This window comes from Pollachius pollachius (assembly GCF_949987615.1).
Source record: "Pollachius pollachius genome assembly, chromosome: 19".
NCBI classification, from domain to species: domain Eukaryota; kingdom Metazoa; phylum Chordata; class Actinopteri; order Gadiformes; family Gadidae; genus Pollachius; species Pollachius pollachius.
In genome coordinates, this window is record NC_136952.1 from 10,393,548 (window position 1) to 10,408,100 (window position 14,553).

The 14,553-nt window shown below is 42.7% G+C and overlaps 1 protein-coding gene across 1 annotated transcript; it reads left to right on the forward strand.

The window, feature by feature from the left end:
• Window positions 1–1,833: 1,833 nt before the first annotated feature.
• Window positions 1,834–11,618, forward strand: LOC307090672 (transient receptor potential cation channel subfamily V member 1-like; the record flags this gene model as incomplete). The annotated part of the gene is made up of 17 exons (XM_079757418.1): window positions 1,834–2,273; window positions 2,748–2,875; window positions 3,264–3,416; window positions 3,731–3,871; window positions 4,975–5,267; window positions 5,550–5,729; window positions 6,023–6,175; window positions 6,592–6,687; window positions 6,965–7,035; window positions 7,341–7,506; window positions 8,241–8,307; window positions 8,905–9,076; window positions 9,366–9,510; window positions 9,807–9,937; window positions 10,496–10,605; window positions 10,784–10,835; window positions 11,549–11,618. The coding sequence occupies 17 exons, from the start codon at window positions 1,834–1,836 to the stop codon at window positions 11,616–11,618; spliced, it is 2,568 nt and encodes an 855-aa protein (XP_079613544.1).
• Window positions 11,619–14,553: the final 2,935 nt, after the last annotated feature.

Below are 14,553 nucleotides of genomic sequence, written 5' to 3' on the forward strand. Positions count from 1 at the left end.
ATAAATTGTGGAGATGGCATGTCTTGAAAAACATATTTTTCAAGAAAAACATATTTTTCAAGAACTTGAGAATTAAGGCTCTACCGGAAGAGGCATATTGGCGATCTGATTGGCAAAAAATATATATTTTTAAGAGCGATCTTATTACAACAGAACGACGCAACAAATACAATACCACTTCACCAGAAGTGGACATCATAACGGCATATGTGCCTTGCCGTAGTATGGTCCAAACATTTGTAGAGAATGAGAAAGAAAAAAAAAAGAAAGCCTAAGAATAGCAATAGTTTATAGCTGCTTGCACCAGTCACCTAATAACTTCAGCACAGCAGGTAAGTGCAGAGACCTTCAATACTGCATTTATTTTAGAATTGAGTTACTGCCCTCTAGTGGACAAATGGCTGCCTCTGAACGTGTAATGGAACCACTTGATGAATATAAAGGGTTGATCGGAGTGACGTTGTTGTTGCCAAAGGTTCGAAGGCCTTACCAATTAGGAAACTGATAACTAACAAGCTATTCAAGTCAGTACTTTACCCCATGTGACAAAAAAAACAAATCTAGAAAAGGTCTATAATGTGCAAACATGAGGGCCGCTTTAAGAATCATGCAAACACACACACATAGTTGCGTAGACACGCGTGTTTGCCTCAGAAATTGTTGGCTAATTACATATCTGAATAACTTTGGTCACTTTTTGCAAAAGCCAAATGATGAAACAGCACTCTATAGTAACAGTACACACACACACACACACACACACACACACACACACACACACACACACACACACACACGCACACGCACACACACACACACACACACACACACACACACACACACACACACACACACACACACACACTTACATAACACTAAACTAAATCAACAAACACACTATGGCCAAGCACTCAATAAGGAAATAAATAAATAAGTGAGGATTTTCCGAGACATTGGGTGTGTGTCTGTGTGTGTTCGTGCGTGTGTTTCCGGGTGCGGTTAGATGTGGAGCCACAGTATCTTAGTGTGCTGTCCATTAGAGCGACTTAATGGTCTGTGCATTATCCTAATGACTTGACGAGTCAGACTCCCACCATCAACTCTGGTGGGAAACACACACGCGCACACACACACACACACACACACACACACACACACACACTGGGCACACACAAACAGACACATACACACAGACACAAACACACACTGGGTGCAGGGAATCACACAGACACATGCCTCTTCCTCCTACTCCTCTCCTTCTTACCGGCAGCACAAGATACTCTTTAATGGACCAACGATTTGGCACACTCCTTAATGCACACCGACGCAACGCAAATAAATAAATAAACTAACAGAGGATGATAGGGCACAATGCTGTTCACACGGTCACACCAGAAGAAGAATGAATGAGTGGATGGATATGTAGCCCAGCGTTGAAGTTCTGAGAAGATAAAAACAAAAAAAGGTAAGAAGAACATTTAATATGCTATACATTATGAGTAATGTTCTGTTACTGTACTTCATATCTATACTTTTTTTGTAGTTCTCAAAACTCCAAATATCTTCTGATCATACTCTCTTTGATTATCAATGATGTATTATTGTTATTAACGTTATAATTATTAGTAGTATTAATATAAGAAACTTCCCACATATTTTTAAAAGGCTAACTTGTTCCTCATGTTTGTCTGCTGTATCCTTGATACAGGCGGTATCACAAAGACTTTGACTGACTTCATCAATCCAGTGGGAACGACCGCAAAAGACGATGTGTGACATGTGAGACAACATCTTCTTGTCTTCTGTGTCCTTTTCCCTCCAGTATTACACAAAATGAACCAATCAGGCACCAGCGACAACCTTCTGGGGTCTGAGGGGGGTGCTCCGCCGGAGGTCCGTCTCCCGGTCTCAGACCGAGGGGGTGCCGCCCCCCCGGAGAGGGCCGCTGCGGGCTCCAGGCGGGGGTTCGTGGGGCCCGCTGCGGACGAGATCACGGAGGCGCCGAGCAGCTCTCCGGAGAGCTGCAGAGAGGAAGACGGGCTCCCGGAGCCAGAGGAGAAGGAGAAGTTCCCGCAGCTGATGGAGGTGGACGACCGGCCGGCCGAGGTGAGGGCACGGCTGAGGAAGCAGTGGCAGAAGCAGAAGACGGCCTCGGTCTTGTCTGTCCTGACCATGGGCTGCCTGCGGACCGAGAAGCCCCCCATGGACTCTAACAACCAGGAGGAGATGGCGCCCGACATCGCCGTGTGCCGCTTCAAGCTGGAGCCAATCCCGTAAGTACCACATAACCAAATGCACTCGCTCATAGTTGTTAACGATGATTAGACAAAGGTCACATACATGTAGACGGAAAATAGCAGAAATACAGAAGGTTGAATAATTGATTGAATTCTGATTGAATTGAATACTGGATGGGTCAATCGATTAAAAGATTATATATGGATTCATCTATTGATTAATTGTTAATTGTGTCATTGTCTGAGAGGGTTGATTGAAAACTTGATTGATACATTGATTGGTTGATAATTTATACATGGATTCACTCTGATTTTATTTGATACAGAACATTCATTCCTAGAAGGGGAAGTAGAAGCCACAATAAACAATTGATGACCTATTTGTCAACAAACATGACGGACAAACAGGCAAAAACATTTCAAGGCAGAAACAAGAACACAATGCACAACCCTACATAAACAATGCGATAGTAATTGTTTGATGGATTAATTGGTTTGCATTTTCAATAGTGCCGAGGTCAAAGAAAGCTTTGACATCGACAAGCTGTTTGAAAGTGTGGCGAGCGGCGATGTTGAGAGGCTGCATGGACTGAAGAACTACTTGTATAAGACCATGAAACCACTCTCTCACTCACTGTGTAAGTAGGCCAAGAATGATACTTTTTTGATCAACATTTCGTTCACTAGATTGAAAACTGAAAGAACTGAGTGGATGGTGTTTCAATGTTTGATTCTATCCATTGATTAGTTTATTTAGGTTATGTAATATAAAACAAAATGTTTGCCGGGGTCATAAAAAAAGTAAATATAAATGGTCTGCTATCATGGTGTGCCATATCAGGACATTGGAATGAATAGTTACTTACCAAGCCTTGCCAAACTGATAATTTAGGGAACATTACCTCCATCACTTTTTAGATAAGATAATAAAATCAAGCCTGGCAACTAGAATTACCAATTAATTTACCTTGAATAATGAACATTGAATCTTGAAAATACCGTGAATAACTTCCCTTGAATCCTCAGATCAGTCCCATGGGAAGACAGCCCTGATGAAGGCTCTGCTGAACGTGAGCAGTGGGGAGAATGAGTTGGTGGACTGCCTGCTGAACATTGCAGAGGACATGGGAGACATCCAGAAGCTGATAAACTTGTCCTACACAAGCTCCTACTATAAAGGTAGTCATAACTCTAAAATCTGTTTGCCTTTGAGCCCTGAATTAGTTAATACGAATAAAGTGGTCAGTAAGTGAAGCGATTCAAATCAATTTAAAATGTCCTACCTGGGATGAATAAATTACCTCTTCTCCAAATGTATTAAGCAAATGCACAATTGAACAATTATTAATGAAGCAGGTCAGTGATTCAGCATTTAAAATGTTTATTATAATAATTATAATAAATGTGCTGAAAAGTCCAAGAAAAATATGTCCTTATACTGTACAGTTTGTACTTCAAAAACGGTTTGAACTCCATTAAAACCTCACCCGTAGGACAAACGGCTCTCCACATTGCCATCGAGAGAAGGAACACGTATTATGTGAAGAAACTTGTGGAGAAGGGAGCAGACCTTCATGCCAAAGCCTGCGGGAAACTGTTCCAGCCAGACAGCTCTGAGCCCAGCTTCTACTTTGGTAAGAGCATGATTCGATTATGTCATTACTACTTGTGAATTCTCACGCTTTTGCTTTAACGGAAGTCAATGAAACCAACTAAAATATAGTTCAACGGTTAAAAATATAAGTTGCGAAGTCGGAAGTAGTTGAAGTGTCAGAGAATTGGCGGATGGCTTCGATGTCCTACCATGATACCCATTATACAATTTACGGTTTTAAAGTTGGTAAAACCGTGTGAAAAAAGCATGCGATTCCAAGCTAATATGAACGTTATAAAAGTGGAATGGAGACTCTTGGTGAAACATTTTGGAAGGAGTAGTGCCCAAAGTTTGAAGAGAATAAGAAAGAAAGAAAGAATAAAGCCTAACAATAGTTGAGCGCTGCTTGCACCATTCACCTAATGATGTTAACTATTGTTATTATTGTAGTGTAATGCTAAAGAGAGATCTCTGCATGATCAAAGTGAGGGAAATTATTTGGGCTATTGTTGTGTATTTATTGTGGATAAAAAGCGCAACACAATGAGAGGCAGGACATTTCACGAACCCTTGTTTGTGACATGTTCATGTAGCCGACTAGCAGATGCTTTTACCCGAGAGGCTGAGAAGCATATAATCAATATTGGAGTGACCATGTAGAAAGATCAAGTTTCTAATTGGGCAGATTGCCCAATAACTAAAATGAATTCATCATTTTGTATGGGAAGTAACATATAATGATATGTACTCCCTAAAGCCCCCAGAATGATAAGAATGATGATGACCAATCTTCACTAAGTTTAGTCTTAGTTCATTTTTTAGTACTTTGTTACTCTAAAAGATTTTTCAGTAGATTCCACTTCTGTTTGGGTCTCACAAAGTGTTGTACATTTTATGTCGTTTTTAGCTACAATTTTAAAAGTGGTCCAAAGTGGTGAAGTGAAGCAAAACACAAGGGGGGCTGCTGCTTCCACCTAAAACACTTTTCCAGGTAGTTTTAATCAGGTTTCTATTAGCATTTGTAAATCTACTGGATCTCCAGTTATCCTACTTAAACGGGGGTTTCCTCAGCCTTTTAAAGACACAAGAAGAGGCTGCATCAAAACAACAACAACACGTTGCCAGTGACTGCCTCCGCTACAGGGGAGCTGCCTCTGTCCCTGGCTGCCTGCACCAACCAACCTGAGCTGGTGGACTTCCTGCTGGGCGCGTCGGCCAGCGTCGTGGAGCAGGACTCCCATGGCAACACGGTGCTGCACGCCCTGGTGATGGTGGCGGATGACGACTGCCATCACAACACCAGGTTCATCACGGCCATGTATGACCACATCCTGCTCGCCACCGCCAAGGTCAACTCGGACTGGAGGTTGGAGGCCATACATAACAAGCAGGGGCTGACCCCCCTGAAGCTGGCCGCCAAGACGGGCAAGGTGGAGGTAAAGCTTGCTAGCTTACGTTGCTCTCTTTTGATGCGGGGGGGGGGGATTGTGACACGGTTATACAGGATCAGCAACGCCTTGACAGCTGAATGACACTAAATGTGAAGGAAAGCTGTTCCTTGTGTAGGAACAAAGAAGAGGGATCCCTCGTTTGCGATGGTTAAAACATGTGCCGGCGAACGTGGCAGAGATAGAACAACGGCAAAAAAACTAAGCGGGAGTGTTGTCTGCTCTGGTTCCCTTGCACACCCTCACAACCTCCCTCTCTGTCCAACACAGCTGTTCAAGCACCTCCTCCAAAGGGAGTTCAAGAACAAGGACACAAAGCACCTGTCCCGCAAGTTCACCGAGTGGGTGTACGGACCCATCAGCTGCTCCCTGTACGACCTGGAGGCCCTGGACACCTACGATGATGACAGGTCCATCCTGGAGCTGGTGGTCTATGGCAGCGACAACCCTGTGAGTTGAAAGGTCTCTCTTCTGAAGAGCTGCTTGACAATATGACTACTTCTACTACTGCTAGATCAAATGGCTAGGTGGACATTTATCAAAGGGCTTCACAGGTCCACGGGTGCAGATCCCTGAGATTATTTCTTCAAAAGGTCCATATTGTTGGAGTGGTTGACGATTGGTGCAGTTGAGCAGGTGGATGACTAAAATGTGTGTGCGCATGTGTTTGTGCGTGCATGGGTTTCTGCACTGTGCATGTATGTGTGTGTGTGTGTGCCTGCGTCCGTGTGTGTGTTCTGCAGAGGCGTCTGGAAATGCTGCAGGTGGAGCCTCTGTGCGGCCTGCTGAACGAGAAGTGGAACCAATTCGCAGGCCGTCTCTTCCTGCTCCACTTCCTGGTCTACCTTGTCTACCTCGGGGCCTTCACCACCATCGCCTACAACAAGAAAGACATGGTGAGGATAGGCACTATGTTCCTAGGGTCCTTATAATCTGGCAGCCATATTAGTCTCAGAAATTGGAGTCCATTGGTGAATTATTTGTAGTTCCCTGGTGGCTAAATTGAGTGTTGTGTAAAGGTCATATCACCTTCAAACGATGGGTTTCTTTACAATAATGCAAAAAGACATTATTTATTTACAGTGTTAAATAACTATTCTGGATAACAATCCTATTTGTTGCTGTTATGATTGTGAATATATTATCAATTTCAATATTTTTTTTAAAATTGCATTAAAAGTAAAACAAGGTTTGCATATAAATGGAAACACATTTACAAGCTTGGAGAAGAGGAACAGGAAAATTGAAAGGGAATGATTCATAAATAGTTGAATACCTGTTAAAGCCTCTGTGGATACTCTCTGGCCTACAGCGTCCATTCCAAGCAGTGAAGACCTCCAGAGGATACATGCACATTGTCTTTCGTTTGATTACATTCATAGCATCAATTTACTTCTTCCTCCGAGGGGTAAGTAAAGGAATAATTTGATTCTGATTTCAATCGAATATTCAGGCGAAGGGTTAGGAAAGTAAAGTATAGTGGCTAGTTTGACTCCCAGACAAAAGGAACTGGGGTCGATGTCTGCATGATACATGTTGGCACCGATGCAATGCATCAACTCTACCTGCTCCCTAGTGAACTGTATGTGAATTATCTTTGGATGAGAGCATCTGCTAAGCATCTGTTTCTTTTAAGCTTAAAAATCGTATAAAATGTGAACCGGTTTTTGGTTTTCTATTCGTAGATCGTGGACTTGATGAGAAAGCGCCCAAAACCAACCACATTCATGGTAGATGGCTACTATGATGTCTTGTTGTAAGTTCATTCCTATTTGGTTCATTTGTTGACATGGCAATATAACGGTATTAGTTTAATTATTGCAATGGTACAAATCTTTTCAAAGGACAAAACCCAAGCACTTTAGACACTTTTTGGGAATATTTAAACAAATGCTAAATTTATGAATTAATAATGACTTTATGAAAATTCCTAGTGACAATAATGTGTGTGCATGCATGCGTGCGTGCTTGCGTGCGTGTGTCTGTATGCATGGGTGCATGTGTGTTTGTGTGTTTATGTGTGTGCATGCGTGCATGTGTGTTCCTGTGTTGTGGCTCCAGCTCAACTCAGGGCTTGCTGTTCCTGGTGTCTGCGGCTCTGTACCTGTTCAGCCGCTCAGAGTACCTGGGCTTCCTGATTCTCAGCATTGTGTTGGGCTGGGTCAACCTGCTCTACTTCGCCAGGGGCCTGAAACGCATGGGCGTCTACAGCGTCATGATACAGAAGGTACTCTCTAGATAGGAGGATGACGAATATATATATGGGTGTATGTGCCATGATGCAAACATAGCCTATACCTGCCACTACTGCTACGAGAGGGGAAGCACTTAGGCTGGTTTAGGCTCTCATAGTTCACAATACATCACCGTGTACATGTGTATATGGGTGTTTGGGTAAATGGCACCAACATGTTCTGGTTTCTTGTATATGGTTCACAAAACATCACTGTGTACATGTGGGTGTTTGGGTGAGAGGCAAAAAGACATTGCTTGATTGTTAACAGTGTTTATAATTGAACTCCAGCTAAAAACCAGGCATAGAGTATTTTTATGATGTACACATGATAAAAATCCCTTTTGGAATGATTATCTTTAGAACAAAATAAAACATTGCATCATATTGTAGTGTGTGTTAGATTTGGTCCCTGAGAGCTATGACTCCAACCACTGAATCACATCACAAGATTTGTTTAACGTTGGGGCATTCGTGATTCCTGGCACTTAACAATCCACTATGAATAAATCAGGAACACAAGGAGAAGGCAAGCTTTTACTAACAGTGTCTGCCGAACAAAGCACCACAGCTGAGTGTAGTATTAAAAACGTTAGGCAGCTCATAAAAGCAAAAAAATCATCTTAAATGAAAAAGGTTTCCAAGGAGAAAGCCTTGTGCTGGTCTCATTGGTTGCCATGGTTTGTGTCATGCAACACCTCATACCTTCTCTCTGTCTTCTCCACGAGGTCATCACTGGTGACATCATCCCCTTCTTCCTCATCTACGTCGTCTTCCTCTCTGGCTTCTCCGCAGGTGCCCCTGGCTGGTGGTAACCGCCACAAAGGAAATACAATTAAGACCCACAGTATATATGTATATGATTGTCGATGCACTGATTTATATGATTATGGTTATTTTAGTACTGGTGCTGGTATGCAAATGTTTGCCCCGGATTCCCTGCATTAGCTTCAGTTTACCATTGACATATACATTTCATCTCATTTTCAGTTTCCCTTATTTCTCCAAGTATATCAAATCAAATATGGCAAAAATTTCAATTTAAATATATATATATGGATAACTGCTGATAGCATCAGAGTGAGGAAGTAGCGGCTCAATGTGACAATCATCTTCTGGAAGCATCTTTAATAATTCAACGTACAGGGATGCCAACTTGCATATAGTGCAGCTATGACAGTCTCTACATCAACAATGATTTAACCCAAGGTTAGGAAAGAAGGCACCTCAGCGCTCCAACCAGGTAGTCAATACAGACACAGAACATCTCACATTCGAGAACCAAACCCAACAAGCTAAGATCCACCAAAACACACAGGTGAATTCAGAGGCTGTGGAGCAGCTGCCCTGATGTGATGGATGCTCTCCTCCTCTGCCCCCGTCCCTCCCCAGCTATAGTCACCATGCTCACAGACCAGCCCAGGTGGATGGGGGAGGAGTCGGAGCCTCCGTCCTACCCAGTGGAGGTGGACTGCAGCGGGTCGGACTTCAGGGACATCACCTACACCGCCCTGGAGCTCTTCAAGCTCACCATCGGGATGGGAGACCTTAGCTTTAGCAAGGGGTATTCAGATGTGAAAGATGCAATGAAACATGGAGTATCATGGTTTAAAGTCTTAATGTTTTATCAAGTTGATATGGATGGATAATAATAATAGTAACTAGAAAATGCATTTCCTGCAGGAAAAGCGGGGAGTGCTATAGTGCAAAGTGTGGCTGAACGTGTTTTAATGAAACCACATAGTGCACGAGTGGCTCCACTGCTGCTGGATCCAACGTTGGGAGAAGCAACAGCCTGAAGAGAACCACCATAGCAACTCTTATAACCAGAATGTTTCCTATCTCTGCTCCAGCTATAAGCACAAGGAGTTGCTGTACCTGCTGCTGATTGGGTACATTGTGCTCACCTACGTCCTGCTCTTCAACATGCTTATTGCCCTGATGAGTCACACGGTGGAGGCCACCGCCAAGGAGAGCACCCGCATCTGGAAGCTACAGGTGGGGGGGGAAGGGGGGGGGACGCAGTGAGGGGGAGCATACCGGCACACACACAGAGTCCAAAATGAACACATTCCACCAGCCAATGGCGGACAGATTAGACCACGCCCGCGGGCGAGTCATCCTTGTCATCCTTATATACGTGTGTTCGTGTTTGTTTGTGTGCGTGCACACACGCGTGAGATTGTGTGTCTGTCTGTTTGTGTGTGTGTGTGCATCTGTTCCATGCATGCTTTCCTTATGTGTGTATGTGTGTGTGTGTGTGCGCCGTCCCGTGCGTGTGCGTGGGAGACCAGAGGGCCATCACCACGCTGGACCTGGAGTGGGGCCTCCCTCGGTATGTGAGGAGCAGGCTACGGTCCGGGGTGGAGAAGGACCTGTCCGGGGGCGGCATGTCCAACGAACAGGGCCGGCGCTGGTGCTTCAGGTCAGGTCCTGTCTCCCACACACATCCCTGGAAGGATGGATCCCTCGTCTGCGTTCCTTCTCCGGGTTTCTTTCTTGATGATTAGGGTCGTTTCTGCCAATTTTTGGATTATGGTTACAGGCTATGCTATAGGTGTGCAGTGAAATGTTGTTGGATTTGATATTCCCAACAATGCTTTGAGTGGCTCCAGTGAACAATACAATACAATACTGAACGTTTTTCCAGTTTCCAATATAATTTGTACTATTTATGATTTTCTTTTGTTGATTCATTATCGATGAAAAGTTCTTGAGCCATTTCCATAGATACAGTAGATGCCTCCATCTGATGGCTTTTTACAGTGTGAAATTTTGCCATAATAATATATTTTTTAATAATGTGTGTAATTTCTTTCCATAACCCTTCCCCACAACAAAGCAGCTTCTGCTTAGAATTTATTATTAGGATCATGGTATGACTCTAACCCCAAATTGTTTAGGAACCAGTGACCACTGATTTGGACATACATTACCAATAGATCAGAGACCTACTGATTATTTTCTATGATGGTGTCTAAAGAGTGGAGGAGGTGGACTGGAGCGAATGGAGGAGCAATCTGGGGAACATTAGGGAGGAGCCCTTGAATACACAGAAAATACCAACAGCGCCACCAGCTTCCAATGACAAAAGTAAGAGGACTGGGTAACATTTGCAATTTGTTATAAGCAATGTAACAACATGTAACCCTGTTTAGTTGTTATGTTATAACTTTGCGGAACCTGTGAGAAGGCAACCCCCCCCCCCCCCCCCCCCCACTGTCTCTCACTTACCAGGAAACTGATTGTTGGAATTGCACTTCCACCACAGTAGGGAGCAGTATTTCATTCCATCTAGCCTTGGCCAGGAAATGTTCCCCCATGTAAGTGGTATGGGCTAACTGGCCTTGATTGCTCCTTTCCTTATTTATGGGGTGTCTCATTTTGTGGTGGGGGGAGGGGTTGAGGGTAGGTGCTGGCTTGATGTGAGGCCAGTACTGGAAACGCTATGCTATGCTTAAGTTATGCTATATGCTAAATTACGCTATGCCATGCTAAGTTGCTAAAAGCTCTTTTTGAAACATTCATTTATATTTTGAACTCTGGATTCATTTTATTTTATTTATTTTTTTGCCTTTTTTGAAGAAAATAAAACACTCCTATCTTCTAACGGAATTGCCACCCCTCGTTTTTGTCCACACCGTCCAGTCCAGTGAGTCTGCATCCCAAATACTCTGGGTGACCACGTCGGTCCTGCACAGAACCCGTAATGCCATTTCACATTTTCCTAACCTTAACCCTCAACCCTATGCCTAACACTTATTTTCCCATTCCCAACCCCCTAACCCTAACCGTGTAATTAATGGTGTTCCATAACATTATTGCATATTAAGTACAGTTACAGTGCTTATTACAATGTACTTTCTTGCCTAATTAAACTGTTACAGGACCCTGTAATGTAAAGTGTAACCAATGCAAGGAGTGTATTAACTGTATAGATGGTGTACATTGCAGTTTGAACTTCAGTTCGGAGTCCAACCTCCTAACCACTACAATATTGAATAGTAATCCTCTGACTCTATTTGACCCTACCTAGGCAGAAGAATCCGAAATGTCCTGTGGCTGTTCCGTCAGAGATCATCAAAAAAACAACAGCTGGAGAATGAAGCATAACATGAATGCCTGGTCGCTGGGGTTGTCATTCACTATACATTTAAATCATAATTAAAAAATCGTTTACTGCTCTGTCTATTATGAAAGTTGAATCATTGAAGTAAGACTTTTCTGGGATTTCAAATCATAATAAAGAGAACGATGAAATTATATCTGATTTATATGCTCAAAATCCAATGTTACCTTCTGTTAACCACAGTGGCTGGTAAATGGCATTCAAAAGCCACTGTGCAAAGAGCTGTATAACTGGTGTAACCTGGATGTCCCCACAAATCTCTGTCTGCTGGATGTTGGATCGGCAGTTTTCCCTCAAAAGATCTGGGTCAGAACACTAGATGTATCCTCCTCTTTCTTGCTCAATCCCAGCAGACTGAAGAGACAGCTGGACAACTTCTCCCAGGCTTCACAGAATTTTTTTCGCTGAGCTGTTAAAAAAACACATTAATTTGACTGGTGGGGATCTGGAACCATACAGCTCCTGCACCGCCTAGATCAGCAGCAGCCAAAGGGAAATCTAAGTTTTACATTGTGCTCGTGTAGTTGTGTTTTTGTTTGAGAATTAAAAGTAAATTCCTTCTCACATAGATGATAAACAACCTGTTTGGACAAATGGATTTGCTGCTTCTCCGTGTTACAACTTTTTATATGAGAAAAAAAACATAACAGTTCTATGCAAAGGCTCTGCTTCCCATCAGAAATAAAACACAATCATTTTCCAATGGAGGAAAAAGTCTACATTTTACATTAGCCACGCAATACTTCGCGTGGCTATCTTCAAAACGCTAGTGCTTAAGGCACAGCAGCTTACCGTTACACAAGCTGTCAGACTTAACGAGCTAAATTCACAAGACCAAACAGGAAAAAAGACCGCCAACTTATTGACACAAAACGTGACAATACTAGTCACGTAACGTAATTGACCGTACTCTTTCAATTGTGAATGAGGTTAACTTCAAAATGTAATATTAGAATAATATAGAATTATAATATACTATATATTAGAATATTATTATATTACCGAGCTGTTTTCAATATATACCACGGCTAAGAGATCGTCAGCAGCAAAAGAGACTACCTATAATTACCCCCACCTGACACCTGAGGGCGCTAATAATACAAATAATAGGAGTTTTGGATAGATAAACCGTAAGAGAGAAAAAAAAAGTCGAAATAACTTTCTTGCAAAATAAAAAATAAAACTGGATGAATATTGAAATTTATTTGACAAACTTCAACAATCCATAGTAACCCTGTTACTGTTAAATAAACACACTGGGCGCACGCACACAAACACACATATTGGACACACAACACACACACACACACACACACACACACACACACACACATTGGACGCAGGCATAAACACACATACACATACACACACACACACACACACACACTCACAAATTCGGCCACATAACAGACACAAATACACACACACACACACACACACACACACACTGGAAGAACATACACTCACAAACACACACACGCCAAGCTGGCTTTCCTCTTCCTCCTACTCCTCTCCTTCTTACCGGCTGCACAAGATACTCTTTAATGGACCAACGATTGATGGGCACACTCCTTAACGCACACCGACGCAAAGCAAATAAATAAATAAACGGACAGAGGATGATAGGGCACAATGCTCACACCAGAGTTTATCGAGAGAGGAAGAAAGAATGAGTGGACATATATATATATATATATATATATATGTAGAGTTTCGTAGCCCAGCGTGGAAGTTCTGCGAAGATAAAGATGAAAACAGGTAAGAAGAATATTTTCTCAACAATTATACATTATGAGTAGTGTTCTGTACATGTACTGCATATTGATACTTATTTGTATTGCTCAGAACTGCAAAAATATAACTGCTATTAAATATTTTATATGTATTATTTCTATTAACGTTACAATTATTAGTTTTATTCCCATAAGATACATCCCAGATATTTTCAAAAGGCTAACTTGTTTCTCATGTATGTCTGCCGTATCCTGGATACAGTCGGTATCAGAAAGACATTGAATGACTTTATCAATCAAGTGGGAACGACCCAGCATTACACCAAATGAACCTATCAGCCACCAGGGACAACCTTCTGGAGACTGGGTGGGGGATCATAAAAATAAAGTTTCATTAACATTATAGTGTGATGCTTAAGGAAGATCTGTCCATGTGTGTGAAATGATTTGGGTTATTATTATGTATTTATCTTTCTATAATAAAAACAACGAAAGCGCCACACAAATAGAGGCCATTTGGTCTTAGTTTGTAGTACTTTTTTACTCTTAAAGGTTTTTCAGTTGATTCCAGTTCTGCTTGAACTCACAATGCATGGTGAACATTTAATATATTTAGCAAAAAATTCTGAAGTTGTCAAAAGGGGTGAAGTTGATGTAAAACACAATGGGGGCTGCTTCTTCCACCAAAAAAATACTTTTCCAGGTAGTTTTCATTTTATTTGCTTTTTGAATCTCCTGGCTCACCAGTTGTCCTGCTGAAATTGGGTTTTCCTCAGCCTTTTAAAGATACAAATGTTAGGCTACTACAGCTAAAACAAACACAAGAAGAGGCTCCATCAAAACAACAACAACACGTTGCCAGTGACTGCCTCCCCTACAGGGGAGCTGCCTCTGTCCCTGGCTGCCTGCACCAACCAACCTGAGCTGGTGGACTTCCCGCTGGGCGCGTCGGCCAGCGTCGTGGAGCAGGACTCCCATGGCAACTGGCTCGCCACTGCCAAGGTCAACTCGGACTGGAGGTTGGAGGCCGTACAGAAGAAGAAGGGGCTGACCCCCCTGAAGCTGGCTGCCAAGACGGGCAAGGTGGAGGTAAATATGACCAACGCTCCCTAGCTGACCGCGCTCTCGTTGATTTAGGGGAGGAGGTCACCATCCACCCTGGATTGTGACATGGTTATA